Source organism: Scardinius erythrophthalmus, assembly GCF_964197995.2.
Source record: "Scardinius erythrophthalmus genome assembly, chromosome: 4".
NCBI lineage: Eukaryota > Metazoa > Chordata > Actinopteri > Cypriniformes > Leuciscidae > Scardinius > Scardinius erythrophthalmus.
Window position 1 is genome coordinate 4,991,331 of NC_138224.1, and position 15,220 is coordinate 5,006,550.

The following is a 15,220-nucleotide window of genomic DNA, read 5'->3' on the forward strand; positions in this document are numbered from 1 at the left end:
ATGTAGGCCAGTAAGTGCTGTGCGTGTAAACCTCACTCCTCTGGCCTCAAGAGGTGCGTTAGCGACTGAGGCTGCGGTCTTTAGTGTCCTTGTTAGCATGCCCGCCTCCCACTCCGGAGATGCCGGTTCGAATCCTGCTCAGAGCAGGTAGAATACGACCGGTTACAATTGCATGAGCTTTCGCGCTAAACATGGAGACTGGCACTTTCAATATTGCTGCTTTAGCTTCGGATGTGTATTTGTGTATTTGTGTATTTGTGTGTGTGTGTGTGTGTGTGTGTGTGTGTGTGTGTGTGCACGTTGTGGTTGCAGCCACATGGGCTGTAATTATAGTCATGGATCTAGCGTTTGTGAAAAATTAGTAAAAATTATCAGGAGTTCAGGAGGTGCTCGTAATTTCTCTTACGCAATGCGAGCCGCGACCATACGAGCATCAACGATTTCCACGCGATTTCTCCAGAGAAAAAAAAATCGCCTGCAAGCTTGTACGACATCAAAAATCATAATGTGTATGGCCTGGCTTTTGTAAGCCTTTTTTAAATTTATTTTTTATTTTTTATTTCATTTCATTCCCTTCCTAAAAACTCACAGACGTTTCTCAAAAGATCCCATAACTCAAATATGCTGGTCTCTTTGTCGCTAAAAATCACTGCCAGCGTGAACTCCTTCAGTGATCGGCAGGCATAGCGTGCATCTGCAATTAAATTGTGCATCTGCCGGTAGCGTTCGCCTGGCCTTAAGGGCAAATGTCATGTTCAGGGCAATGGGAAAATCTGCATGGTGGAATCTTTGAAGTCTGAGAGTTTCCCTCCTAAAGCTTCTGCTCTCCCACTGTCTCTTTGGAGATACCAGCACATCGTCCTTGGAACAGATCGGACACAGATACACCGTCTGTTCTCTCTCCTTCCCCCTTTTCCTTAGAAGATCTGAAGACATGCATGTTTTCATAAGCTCATATTTTTGCACTTTATTTTTGGTTGCAGCTCTTCATCCCCCATTTAACTGAAAACAGAAAGTTAATCAAGTTATAATTTGACTAATCGGTGAAATTATGCATGATATTGTTTGCTGAAGTTGTCAAGGTAAATGTAACTCGCACCACAAAATATGTGGAGGCTGGTGAGGCACAATGCATTATGGTTAAACAGTGCAATTTTGTGTTTCTCATAGGCGTTCTTTGTGAAGGACTACATCATGACTCACCCCGAAGATGGAGACAAAATTGGTCGTCTCCGGGAGCTCATGTTTGAGCAGGTTTGTTTGAAGAAACCAAATCTAATCTACACCAGATTTCACACAGATTTATGATGTTTCATTGTCATCATTTCTCCACTCATGTTTGGCATTTAGCCGTTACGTTCTACACAAGCTCGGTTTCTGTAGGTCTCACTTCTTCCCTACATGCTCGTGCTGCTTAGTAACCAGAAACTCTCCAGAGCCGAGCACATGATGCTGATGTCTAGACAGTAACCATGGATATAAGCCAGTTACAAGCATGAAAGTGAACTTTTAAAGACTGAAGGGGGAAAAATATTTTGCTGATCATTTAATTATGAAGCAAGCAGTTTTAAAGACAACTTGTAAGAATAATGGATGCTATTTGCTTCTTTAATGAATGTCTTTCATCTTATTGCTCTTGATTCGTCAGTATGTTATTTTAAAGAACATCAAATATTTTTATAGGTTTCAATCAAAATGTAGTGACTTTTACTGTCCTGCTGATGTTTAAAGCCCAAGTGCATGGGCAGGGAAAATATTAGCCAATAATAGATCAAATCAAGTCTCCTCCCTACATTATTCAGCACTAAATATTCTGTTTTACTGAAATGCGTCACATGACGGAGGTTAAATGCATTGTGAGTACTATTGTCTTTAAAGGCTCATCGTTTCTCCATCAGGCTCACATACTGGAGTTTGGGTTGACAGTGCATGAGAAGTTTGTACCTCAGGACATGAGGCCCCTGCACAAGAAACTGGTGGATCAGTTTCATCTCATGAAATCCAGCCTCGGCATACAGGTACAAATCAGAGTTCCTACAGTCGGATTCCCAAGCCGTTTCTTGTGCGCTCATCTTTCTCTCTTTCCCACTGCCTGAAGGAATTTCCGGCCTATGTGCGAGCCAGTCCGATTCACTTCACCAACGGAAGCCCCCGAGCTGGAAGAAACTCAGCGCCCAATATAATGAGTCCCGAGGGAGGAGCTCGTGTGGTGTCACGCCGCAGGTGAGAAACTCTTTTCAGGATTACACTTTATTTTGATGGCCCCCTTTAGACACCTATGTCAATTAACTCTCATTAGAGTATTAGACTGTCTGCTAAAGTGTAACCCTTTTCGGGTCAAACACTAGGGGGTTTTCATTGGTTAGTGCTGATATCTAGGGTGCAGAATGGCTAATAGCAGCCATAATGTCCTTATGTAATATAATTAGAGATGGAAAAAAATATTGTGCTATATTGTGCATATTTTTTTCTGACTTGCTGTGGATAGTATTATATGCTCGTATTTGTTCCACCGACTCCTCTTAATTTATTTATTTATTCATTAGTAGTACTAGTAGTTATAATGAATGAATGAAATACTGATAGAGTATTTCTCTTTAGATATACTTTTTTTTATTATATTTTGTAGTATAATGATGATTTTATTATGTCAAAAAGCCAATTAAATTTTTTTAATAATAAACAATTTATTTAGATTTTTTGTCTTCTTAAACTCCCATTTATAATATTTACGTAAAACATTTTATTATAATGATGACAGACTACTGTTTTGCAATTAAACCTTTGTTTACATAAAATTAATGCAAAATATTTGAAAGCAGAAAATGTTAATTATAGAAGTTGATTTTGAAACTATTAATCGACCACTCAATCATGATTCCTAGCAAATGTCGATAATGTCAGAATATTGGCTGATTGATGATTAATGTCTTTCTACTAATCTTAGTAAATTCTACTCTTAATTTTCACCAGAAATTGATACTACTTGTTATGAAGTCATTCTTATTGTGTTTTTATTGTATGCGATTCAGTCCCCTCAGCTACCCAGCAGTCAACCGCTACTCTTCATCCTCGCTGTCATCGCAGGCGTCCAATGAAGTGAGCAACATCACGGGCCAATCAGAGAGCTCCGATGAAGTCTTCAACATGCAGGTGAGTGCACAGGACCGCCACTGTCTATCAAACACACACACACACACACACACACACACACACACACACACACACACACACACACACACACACACACACACACACACACACCGGCAGAACCTCTATTCTTTTGCTGTCTTTCATATTTCCTCCTAATCTCCTTGTTCTTTTTCCTTGCCTCTTTTTCTTTCCTAATTGCCCTCTTTCTGTTTTCATCTGTCTCTCTCACATCCCCACTTAATCCTTCCTGTCTCGCTCTGTCTTTTCTCTCACTGTGAGAATCGGATTTGTGGGTGAATTATAGACTGGATGGACAGATCATTTAACTTTTTTCTTTTATCCCAGACCGAATTATTATTTTACAACCCGTTAATGTTATAGACCATCAACAAAGTATAGAAAACTCTTTCTCATGTTTCTCACATTTTCTTCTCTTTTCAGCCAAGTCCGTCTACCTCAAGTCTCAGTTCCAATCACTCTGCCTCTCCCAACGTGACCAGCTCGGCTCCGTCCAGTGCCAGAGGTGAGAAGAGTCTGTCCGCTCTCAGAACAGCCATGCCAAACCTTTGCTCTTTTGGAATAAAAGCTTGATGTATATATACTGCAGTGTTCATACAGCAAAGCTGCTGAGGTTTGATGCGGCACAGTAACACAATAACACGTGTTAAATATTTACAACGGACTGTGTTCTTGCAGTGCACTGACCAATCATTTTCTTTATTTTTTATAAATAGATATATAAAACCAGAAAATATTTTTTTCCACCAGAAAATAAAGGCAATTGTGATTATTTCTCATATTTGAGACATTCTATTTCACAATGTGAAGCTTTTTATCACAATTTGAACATTATTTATCATAATTGTGACTTTATTTCTAGTATTTGACACTATATATTTCGCAATGCAACATTTATCCCTTTTGTAACATTATATTACAATTTGGACTCATAATTGAAAGTATATTTCTCATAATTGAGTCTTCATATTTCACAGTGCGATTCATATTTGCAACTTCATATCAAAATTTAAACTATATTTTTCATTTTCGACTTTCTCATTATAATTGTGAATTTTGGTTACACTTCATTTTAAGGTGTTTGTGTTACAGCGTTACATTATACATGGAAGTATTGAGTAATAATAATTAACTACATGTACTTGTACATGTACATTCCTCATAACAGAGTCATTGCGCCATTGGATTTGCGACTTTAAAACACAATTTGGACTATTTCTTTTAATTGCGTCTATTTTTCTGGTTTTCTGCAACTTCATTTCTTGAGTTTGATTCTTTATTTCTAGCAATTTTTTGTAATTATATTTCTCAAGTCTTAATATTTCCTGGTATTTTATTTATGGTATGTTTATTTCCCGGTATGTTCAATCCTGGTAAATTATGATTGTTCTTATTTGCTGTAATTGCAACTTTGACTCTCTTATTTTCTTACAATTACCTTTTATTATTTTTTAGTCTGATTCAGAAACAGACCTCCATAATAAACAGATTTCTGAGTTAAAAATAAAATGCTACAGAAGTGATGTTTATGGCCCATTTAATGCAGTTTTACTGTGGGATACAGAAAGCTGGTGTCCTGATATATTGCAGAACTCTCCCCTCTGTTCCTCTCTCTTCTCCGCTCTTCCTCGGCCACTTATCTCCCTCCATCCAGCATGTGTTTACTTGCGGACACAGGCCGTAAAAATGGGAATATGTATGGAGACATTTATGTAATCTTATAGTCTCCCCTTGGCAGCCCCTCTTGCCTTGCATAGAGACCCCCATAAAGCAGTGGCAGACAGGAGGTGCTCCTGAAGGCATAAAATGCTGCTTGAAGAACTCTAGACTGATGATAGCTTTCATAAGGGAGCCGTGGCCTTCTGTCCTGTGCTGGAGGAGGATGTTAGTGTTCTGAGCAGGTTCAGGCCTGGCAGTCCATCTCTTCCCGCGAGATAGCCGTCTGTCACCCCAACAGAACAATTCTCGCCCTAGCAGGAGGGAGAGACGAGGAGGAGCCTTTATTTCATGTGCTGGCTGGTTAGCAAAGAAATGAGTGCAAGATCTATGTCTTTTTTTATGTGTGTGTGGGGGCACATATTTGAGCATTCATATTGGTTTGTTACAGAAATCACACCCTTGCTTACACCTCCTCACCCTTCACAGGTTCTCCACAGTTGTCAGATAAACAAAAGCATTCCCGAGAGAACTGCCTCTCACCGAGAGAGAGACCCTGCAGCGCCATATATCCGAACCCCCTGGATCCCACACAGGTATGAAGATGATTATAGTATCAGTGTTTTTATTATTCATCAGGTGCCAAACAGTCTTCGGTTGAGGTGTATTGGTGGGTTTACTTCTCATAGCCTTCTTCATTGTAAGATTTGCGTTTACCACATCTTGAAAAACGACTAGATGAAACTGGCTCTGTTAATGTGTCTCAGGAATATTCTTTGTCAAGAAATGAGAAGTGAGGTAAAGTATCTATGCAGAAGACTCATTTCTCATACATCAGTACATTTTAATAGGGAGATCAATTACATACTAATGTAAAATCATCATGAATGAAGCATATACTGGGTAAGAAGCTTTCACAATCGTATCTATTATGAACGTTAATGTCTAATATAAACATATCTCTGATTTATTGTAATGCCACCTATAGAAGATTGTGTTTAGTTTATATATTTATTCATATTTAACCACGGCCACCAGGGTGGAAGAAGACTTTCCCAGAATGCATTTTTTTTTTTTTTACTGTTCTGTAAATTTACGTTCTTGTCATCACACTATCCAAATGCTCAAGTTTAAATCCAGCTTGAGTCTTTTTTCGGCTATGAATATAGTGGCAAATAATGATAGAAAAAGTGTATTAATATATATATATATATATATATATATATATATTTATTTATTTATTTATTTATTTATAAATTTAATATATAAATTTAATATATATTTATAATATATTTTAGTTTATAATTTATAATTTATAAATGTAACGAATATTTTCATTGTAAACCAATAGCCTATAGCAAACCTTTAGAAACCTACAGTAATCACTGAACATTTCCCAGTGAGAAATCTCAACCGCACTGATGTGATGTGAACGTCTTTCACAGAGGCCGGTCCCACACCCAGCGGGCGATGCCTCCTTGCCTCGCAGTGACCCCAACATCTCTACCCCCGACAAAGGTGAGCATGTGCATGTGAGCGTATGAATCTTCAGTCTGTCGTCCCGCTGTGAAGAAGGTGGTCTGAAATGACGGGGGTCTCGCGGTCAGCGCGCTAGATCTGATGCTAACCGACAGCTCACCGCCCTTGTCTGTTGTGACAGCTGTGACTGGACCACCAAAGAGCTTCACAAACAGACTTATGCTTATTCTGATTGACAGGGAGATGTTGAGGAGGTTTCATCATATGTTCACCCAAGTTATTTAAATCTACGGTTACATTGCCTTGTAAAGACATTGGCAACTTTTAGTTTTTCCTTCCTGTGATTTATTTCCAAAATGTATATATATATATATATGGTGTTTTTGATGTTACTGCTTCATTTGAGAGGATTTGATCATCCCAAAAAATGCCCAGTGAGCTATTGCAATATTAAAGGGATAGGTTACCCAAAAAGGAACATTTTGTCATCATTTACACAATCTCATGTTGTTCCAAACCGAGTTTCTTTCTTCTGTTGTGCACAAAAGAAGATATTTTAAAGAATGTTGGAAATCAAACGGTAGCCATAGGAAAAATAATACTATGGAAGTCAATGGCTACCGTCAACCGTCTGATTGCTGACATTCTTCAAAATATCTTCTTTTGTGTTCAACAGAAGAAAGAAACTCATACATGTTTGGAACGAATTGAGGGTGAGTAAATGATGACAGAATTTTTATTTTTGGGTAAACTATCCCTTTAAATTTGTTTAATTTTAGAGGGGAAAAAGGGTCTGAAAGGTTTTGGATATTGAATATTTGGATATTTTGTTCTGTATAAGACATTGAAAATAGCTGTTAAAGATAGAAGAAACACAGTTTTCTTTCCACAGTGGGGATATTTCCTGTTGTTGAGACAGGAGGTTGTAGTGGGACTTTTACACCCACCAAACCCTGATTTGCTATTTCCTATTGTCAGTCATACAACGCTACTGGGCATTGTATTTTGAGTTGAGTTGACTGAATATACCTGAAATGCATGTTTTGTGTGTGAAAGTGGTGAAGCCTGCACCTAGTAGCTGGAGTCTAGACATGCCGCTCTCTGATTTTAATGGAAAGGGCCCCCCTGTTCCTCCTAGACCAACATACACAGGTAAAGAAAGAAATCTGCTTCAAGCGATCCTAAAGACTGACACAGATGTTTCCAGAGCCTTTTAACTCTCAGATCTTCCACTCTTCTGCTCTAAAGTCTCCTGGTTTCTTGCTCGTCTTATTTTCTACATCCCACTGTATCATGAGGGCTGCCGGTCGGACGCATCATTGGATAATGAGAAAAGTAACAGCGGGATCCTTCTCACACACTCTTTTGTTTATAATCATTCTTGATGAGCTTTCTCGCTGCATTTCTTTCTTTAAACTGCATGACGTGTCTTTAAACCTCAATCTGCACCATTGCTGCTTCATTACCTTTTAGATGTTGGTCTGCATTCTCTTTTCTGCATTGTCTTACTATCTTTTTATTTTATTAGTTATATATTTATTTTATTCTTCTACATTTTATTCATTTTAATATAAAACACTTTTATCAAGTCATTTTCAGAACTATAATTATAACTAGTATGCTTACTATATTTTATAATTTACTTGTTTTGTTGCGTGTATCTATATATATATATATATATATATATATATATATATGAAGAGTTCAGATGCATAAGCCTCTAAGTGCCATCTGAAGTTTTTTTCAAGCTCGTATATTTAAGTTCAGTAATTTCACTTAAATGACAATTAATAGGTAATTTTCATTGCCATTTAAGTGAAATTACTGAACTTAAATATACGAGCTTGATAAAAATGATCATTCCTTTTGCATCTGAACTCTTCATATATATATATATATATATATATATATATATATATATATAAATATTTACTATATATATATATATATATATTTACTATACATAGTATACTATTTACTATATATAAGTAGTGTATTTATTTTATATTTGTATTCTTTTATAATTTATTTAAATTGTTTTAATGTAACCTAATAAATTATTATTGTTGTTGTTAGTATGAAGTAACTTTCAGAACTATAACTATAAATTAAATTAAATTAAATTAAATTAAATTAAATTGAATGACTCTTTTTGGCACTCCAAACTTCTCTAACATTATAAGTGTACCTCAGAGAACATATTGCATAATAAAAATTTATGAAAAGGGACCCTTTTAAGTGTGTACATCAGTGGACTGTAATTGAGGGTCTTGTCCTGGAAAAGAAATGGTAGCGAATGGTTAAACTGTTTTGCATTAGCCGACCGACCTTGGCAAAGCGTTTCCCTGATTAATAGACAGCCATGACCATGTTTACTGTCCCAAGCTCCTGTATCAAGTGAAGTAGATTGACTTTTTGTGTCCTTTAATAGGATCTCCTGCCAAGACTACACGATCACAGTCCCCTGTGATGACATCACGCTCGCCTCAGAAGGTATGACCTTTTCTTGTTGTCTAGGGTGTTTTGTGAAGTGACCTTTGATGTACAGTGTTTACTGTAGTGTCTCGGGACTCAATCCAGGATGTCTAAACTGGGTCAGGCTCTAGTCAGTCCAACTGGGCCCATGATTAGACAGAGAAACACTGTTTGTGAGTGTTCGCTCCAGTCCTGAACAGCTCCGTTGGCTCACGTACATGGCAGTGATCCGGTGCAGAATCCACTAATCAATCTCAAACTCTTTCTTCTCAATGGTGGCACAATCATTTTACTGTTTATGAGATAACTCTGTCTTTAAGTCTTTACTCCCCTAAGTTAAGTACAGTAGAGGTCAAAAGTGATGTCCAGCCAAGGTAAATTGACATCTTCACCCTTTATTCAAATAATATAAAACATTAAAAAGATTTTGTAAGTATATTGCGTAGTTTGCAAATGTTTTATTTGCGATAATGCAATGAAACATGCCACATTTAATAACTGATTATGTTGTAGTCAATGTATGCTTTTTTTGTTATTCTATGCATTTTATTTTATTTTTGCATCGTAAAATAAAATCTGTAGCTGTAGTTTGCCTTTATTTGCCAAATAATATTCAGATTATATTTAATGCCTTGTATGTTAATGGTTTAATTGAACTTGTCGTTAAAAACAAATATCCCCTCCGGGCATCACTTTTGACCACCACTGTATCTCTCATCCAATCTACATATTTTACACGATTAGTTTTTAAAGAATGTATAATGCATGTTTTATGATGCCTTATTGACCAGCTTTAGTTTCCTGTATGTTATCAATAGTGCATTTCATCATTCAAGAAAATATTAAACATGTTACCCTCATGCTGTCAGTCCAGCTGTAATGCACTTTTAATGTATTACTGAGCTTTACTGAAAATTCAGGCGTCCATATTGCAGAGTACCAGAAGCCACAGTATTTTTTCTTTCAAAGGGTATAATAGGGAATAAAAGGGTCACAGACCTTGAAAAAGGTTGGAGCTGCAGTCATCAATGTACCTTTATGCCTTTTCTCTTTTACGTTGCAGTGAGTGTATTCAGGTTTTAAATAAAAGCACATTCATTCAAAGTAACGGCCCTTAAAGCCGAGCAGCGCTCTAATGGCTTCTCAGAAACTCCTACTCAACGCTGCCTCATTCATCGCATCTTGTTGACAATTGCATTCCTTGCCACTTCCTTGAATTCTCGTCTCGTGCCACATATCGATTCGTCACCTAGTATTCAGCAAAGCACATGCGCTCCAATCATCTTATAAAACAGAAAGAGTCCAAACTCTTTCTGTTTTCATTTAAAGACTGCATAGAAATCAAATCATTACTCCTTCCGGAAATCGGAAATGCTGAAATCTGTCAAGCTACTCGGGAGAACAAAGCGGAGAGCGAGTTTCGGTTGGGAGGAGATCTCAGCACTAGTGCTGGTGAATTTCCTAAAGGAAGTGCAGTCAGCGGGTCAGAAAGCAAAAGCCTAACCTGCTTGACCACCTGTGTACGGTTGTGTCCCAGAAATAGTCTCATGCCTGAAGCTAGACCATGTGACACATCGCACACAAGCATGACCAGGCACATATGAATATAGATTCCACAGTCAGTTACATCTGGCAAAACCAGCTTTAAACAGCACAAATGATCATGCTGGTCCAGTAGTAGTATAAAATCTATGAAACATGCATCAAGTTTAAATTTTATACAGCAGGTGATATATGCAATCCGATAACAGTGGAATCACTAATTTATTGTAAAACTGCTGATTACTTATCATGGCTGCTAACTGATAAAATGCCAATATAAAAAATCTATAAAATTTTGTCTAAATAAATAAAAAAATAAAATGAGTGAATTTAGGCATCACAACATTAATTAATATGTACAGTATTAAAATGAGATTTGCTAAAGATTAGCATTTTACAGGGATAAAAATGTGTGGTTTTGAAAGAAAAATAGGGATTAAAATTTCCAATATTCACCAATATACATCCAACATCAAATTATACCAAAACATTTTCAGTTTTAATATTGGTCCAATAACCAACTATCTGCTACCAATTGTCATCCAAAGAAATGTAGCTTTTTCAGTAAAAATAAAAATGTAATGCAACCTCACTGTTACTGAGGTCCACCATTATCAACTGCACAAAATGAAAATCTTAGCGGAAATGTTGTGTTTGAAGTTCCCTCCAGGGTGCAATCAGATCAAATATGCTTTATTCAGTGAAATGAAGTCCTAGAAACGGCTAAAGCCTGAGCTGTGGATTTAATTGCATAGAAATAATTTTCGTAATGAAAAGAGACAGTATTGCCTCAAAATAATAGAGCCAAAATTGCAGAATATTGTGCTTTGGCCTTCCAGTGTGCAGATTTGATTTTGAGGCAGGACTTTTGCTTCTGTTGTTGCTGATGGCTTTGTTATTAAGAATTTCTTTATTCCTGCTAGTAGATAGAGGTAACTTATCTTGTGCTAACTGCATTGTGGCCCAAAGCTTCATCTTTTCTCTTTTGATCTGTATGTATTTTGTATTTGTAGACCTCTGCGCCTCCGTTCACCCCTTCGCCCACAGAGTGCCAAACTACAGGGTTGGTGTCAAATTCTCCGGTGCTTTCTGGAAGCTACAGCAGCGGCATCTCATCTCTCAGTCGCTGTAGCGTATCTGAGGCCTCAGGAACTGAGAACACACCCACCGACCACGCCCTCCCAAACTCCGCCTCCAGCGGCTCAGACGAGCTCATTCGACGGGAGAACAAGACCCCGCCTCCTTACAGCATACATGAGCGGAACAACCCCCGCAGGCAAGTCCCGCTTCCACCGAGCTTGTCGATTCCTCCAAGCATTGATGCGCCACCCATTCCGCCCAAACCACACCAGATTCGAAGACAAAATACTGAACCACGCCGATCCGACCAGTTTCCCAGACCCCGTCCCATTCCTAGGAAAGTCTCGCAGCTCTAACGCTGTGCCCCTCACACCAGCCCCACCATTTGCACTTTTACACTTAACCTCTATGGGTTTACGATTATTCCCTAATCTCCCAGTTAAATAAATAAATAGACTGTGGAATATTTTTAATATATAAATATATATTGAGTGAAAGAGGGTTTGCAGGGGTATGACTGCATTTTATGCACTTTTTAGGTTCGAAATTATAAGTTCGCTTGTCAAATTACCCGAGCCCCTAAATTAACTCTAAACAGAACTTAGTACTATGGTATTTTCTCAGATTTTTCATAGATTTATCAATGCTAATGTGTATTTATAGTGGTTGATACAAAACATGTTTTGCCTTAAGAGTCTTTTTATCAGTGACAAATGCACAATTTATAGTACTCTGAACTTTTAGACAAAGGTGCTAGAAGTCCTCTATTTTAATGCTAGCACAAAATGTTCAAGGTTACATTTTCCTTTGAGTATAAGGCCTATTCACACCAAATGAGAGAGAAAATATGTGGTAAAATAATAAGATATTAGAACATTACTAAAGTGGTTTGAAAAGAAAGTACAGCCTCGTGAATCTGAAGCTTTGGAAATTAAGTCCATAATGTGTGGGGGAAATTATATAGATTGACATATATTGCATGAGGCGATTTAAACACCACTTTTGCACAAATCACTGTCTGATTTTATATTTATGCACATTTATTATATATGCACATATTTTATTAGTAGACTTTCAAAGGAAACTGTGTTTATGTCTGTAGTACAAAGGGTTAATGAGCTAGTATGTCATTTTACAAAGATGTACAAAGATGACATTAGTCCTATGTCCAGTAGCATTACACCGGTTGACTAAATGTGCTAAACTGTGCGGGTGTAGCGGTGTCTCTGGAAACAAAAAATGCTTGTATCATTGACAGGTCGGTTTTCTTTGCAGTCCGAAGAAGAAAAAATACTGCTTTGTTTAAAAAGTTTGCACTTGGTGTGAATAGGCCTTTAGAAAGGTCGCTGCTTTTCTAAGACCAAATTACCATAGTCTCTGAAAATCCACACGCAAAGAGCTCTCATGGGTTAGACAAATCTGAAAACTTTCACCATATGAACTGTCACCTTTGCATTGACTAATGTGAAATTAATGTGAGTGTAATCAAGAGTAGTACCTCCGTCCCATTTGTATAATTGGAGCGCAGTTGTGGGCGAGTCTATATGGGCTTTTCGGAGCCCTAAAGCATTGATAGTTTCGTTTGGTTACTTTGGAGTTTGGGGTCTGAATGATTAGAACCTATGTAGGTGGTCCGAATAATTCCTAACAAGTGCACATGCCCACGCAGTGTAAATGGAGATATACTTTTGTGGAGTTTTGCCAAGTGTTGTGCCAAAGGAACAGGTGGGCTGTAAGGAAAATGGATGTCTTGAACTCGAAGATGCTTTATTAGGATGCAAATGGAGCGTTAGACATCCATTGTAATAGACTTCACTGTAAGGACTCAACGGTGCACCGGACCACTTTACGGCACTGCGTTACCGTACGGCTGCTGGCTGTCTGAAAGACAGTGAGACAAAGTGTTATATCCTGGTAAAAAAAAAAAGCTTCATATAAAACGTACTTGATCTACCTAGGGCATTACAGAGACTCAAGCTGCCATCAGGCAATAAGGGCTGCCACTTTTAATCTGAATTGATGCGTTCCAGTCGAATCTGGATTGACACCTCTGGACTGCACCTTCCCTGACCTCCAGTTTCATTTACCTGTACGAAATGGAGGTACAGTGACCATCTAAAACCTTTTTGAATGATTATTACACATGCATAAACGCTTCTGTAGATTCCAGCACAGTTGCACGGCAGTGTAAAACCTGCAGAAGTGTTTGTGCATTTTGCATGCTAATTTCATTTGTTGTCCAAATGTTGCCAAGTTTACAATTCTGTATGGCCCTGCAAATGAAATCCCAACGAATATGGAAGTGGAGAGACCAGCTATTGTTTTGTTTTAGTGGAAAATGTGATCGTCTAACGCAGTACAATGTCCTCTTTCTTATTAATTCTTAAATTAACTTGAGTATGATTTTTATTTTCTCCTTTTTACGGTCACATTTTATGAGACTCGGATTTGTTGTGAAAGCCAGATGATGATGATGGCATTCACAAAAATCAGTTATTGAGAAAACTGTAAATTAAATAACAAAATTGTTGTAATTATGCCAAATGCAATATCTTGTCTATTGTACATAACATGTTTTTAACAGAAGAAGTGTAGCTATAACAAATTTACAGCTTTGAATGTTTGAACAGCAAATTAAGATGATAAATGTCAAATATTTATGTATTTTGTGAGCGTAGGGAAAATGAGGTTGAGAAAGCACCTAACACATTCACGTTCTAATGACTTCCTGTCTAATAAACATTTCCAGCAACATTTTGATTCAACAGCTCATTGCGTTCCTTTCTCGAAAGGTTAACTCATGTCTGTATGGAACCAATTTCCCTTTATTCAGTGCAGGTTAACAGGCTGGATATGCCAACAAACCAAGTTGTGTATATTCTTCAGTAGTCTTGAAATGTAAATGGAGCTTATATATGTATGTAAAGAATGTGTATTTTACAGATTAAGCTCTATGACAGCCAATTGGACCTCTAATAAGGATCATAACGGCAGAAAAGTAGGAAGCTCATTGTTATTCCTCCAGGTGCAGTGAGTCGGTTGCATTATTCATGTGTTTTTTCTTCGTTCAGTAAGAACTGTATTTGCACACGTAATGCAATCTTGCTGTGGTGGGATGTTTGAAGACTCCTTGCTGTCATGGTAAGTTTGTTCCCAGTCTGAGACCTGAAGAACCAAGGATTTTTCCAAGGAAATTCACAGTTTATATGAAAGGTAAAACCGCAATTGTAATTGGGAAGTCTTCCGGACCAGGGAAAAAGTCTTTGCTGTTCCATTCTTTTATGTTCCCTTCAAGACTTTTGCAAACTGTTCCACCAAAGTGTGCCTCATTTAGATGCGAAACACCCAGGGAATTGTAAATTTATTGGCAAGGTCAAAGGCTGGGGAAGGAGAAAGGCGGGACTTAATGCTGCCTTACCTTGGCTGAGCTTTTCTTAGCACAAGCTCAAGGTGTTTTTCTGCTTCAGGAAACTCTAAAGAACACAGTTTCCATCTGGGACTAAGGTTCATCGACAGAGACAGATTTCAAACAGTTTATGGATAATAGATTTCCTGTTTCATCCCTTGATTTCCTGTATCACTGCTGTTCGACTGATAGGGATTTGCCCATTGGCTTTACACACCTTCTCTTTCTCTCTGTTGGTTTGTTGTTTTCTGTGTTATGACCTCGTAGAGGACTCTTGCAGATGTGGTATGGGGATTTTTCCACAGAACATCAAACGAAGGATTGATGTAGGTAACCGTATCTCACACGCCGTCCTCAATGTGAGAACCTTTGATTTGAACTGTGTGTTTGAACTGGGATGGTTCGACTGCT

At 37.8% G+C, this 15,220-nt stretch overlaps 1 protein-coding gene across 2 annotated transcripts in view; it reads left to right on the top strand.

Moving 5' to 3' along the window:
- The window catches only part of dock4b (dedicator of cytokinesis 4b), an 80,901-nt gene extending 66,751 nt beyond the window's left edge, over positions 1-14,150 (top strand). For both annotated transcript variants that reach the window (XM_081363718.1, XM_081363719.1), the window contains exons 43-52: positions 1,171-1,254; positions 1,899-2,018; positions 2,099-2,223; positions 3,033-3,153; positions 3,595-3,676; positions 5,317-5,423; positions 6,273-6,345; positions 7,363-7,458; positions 8,738-8,799; positions 11,337-14,150. In XM_081363718.1, coding sequence (XP_081219844.1) covers positions 1,171-1,254; positions 1,899-2,018; positions 2,099-2,223; positions 3,033-3,153; positions 3,595-3,676; positions 5,317-5,423; positions 6,273-6,345; positions 7,363-7,458; positions 8,738-8,799; positions 11,337-11,759 — 1,293 coding nt within the window. In that variant the 3' untranslated portion in view covers positions 11,760-14,150. The remainder of the gene's footprint in view (positions 1-1,170; positions 1,255-1,898; positions 2,019-2,098; positions 2,224-3,032; positions 3,154-3,594; positions 3,677-5,316; positions 5,424-6,272; positions 6,346-7,362; positions 7,459-8,737; positions 8,800-11,336) is intronic.
- Positions 14,151-15,220: the final 1,070 nt, after the last annotated feature.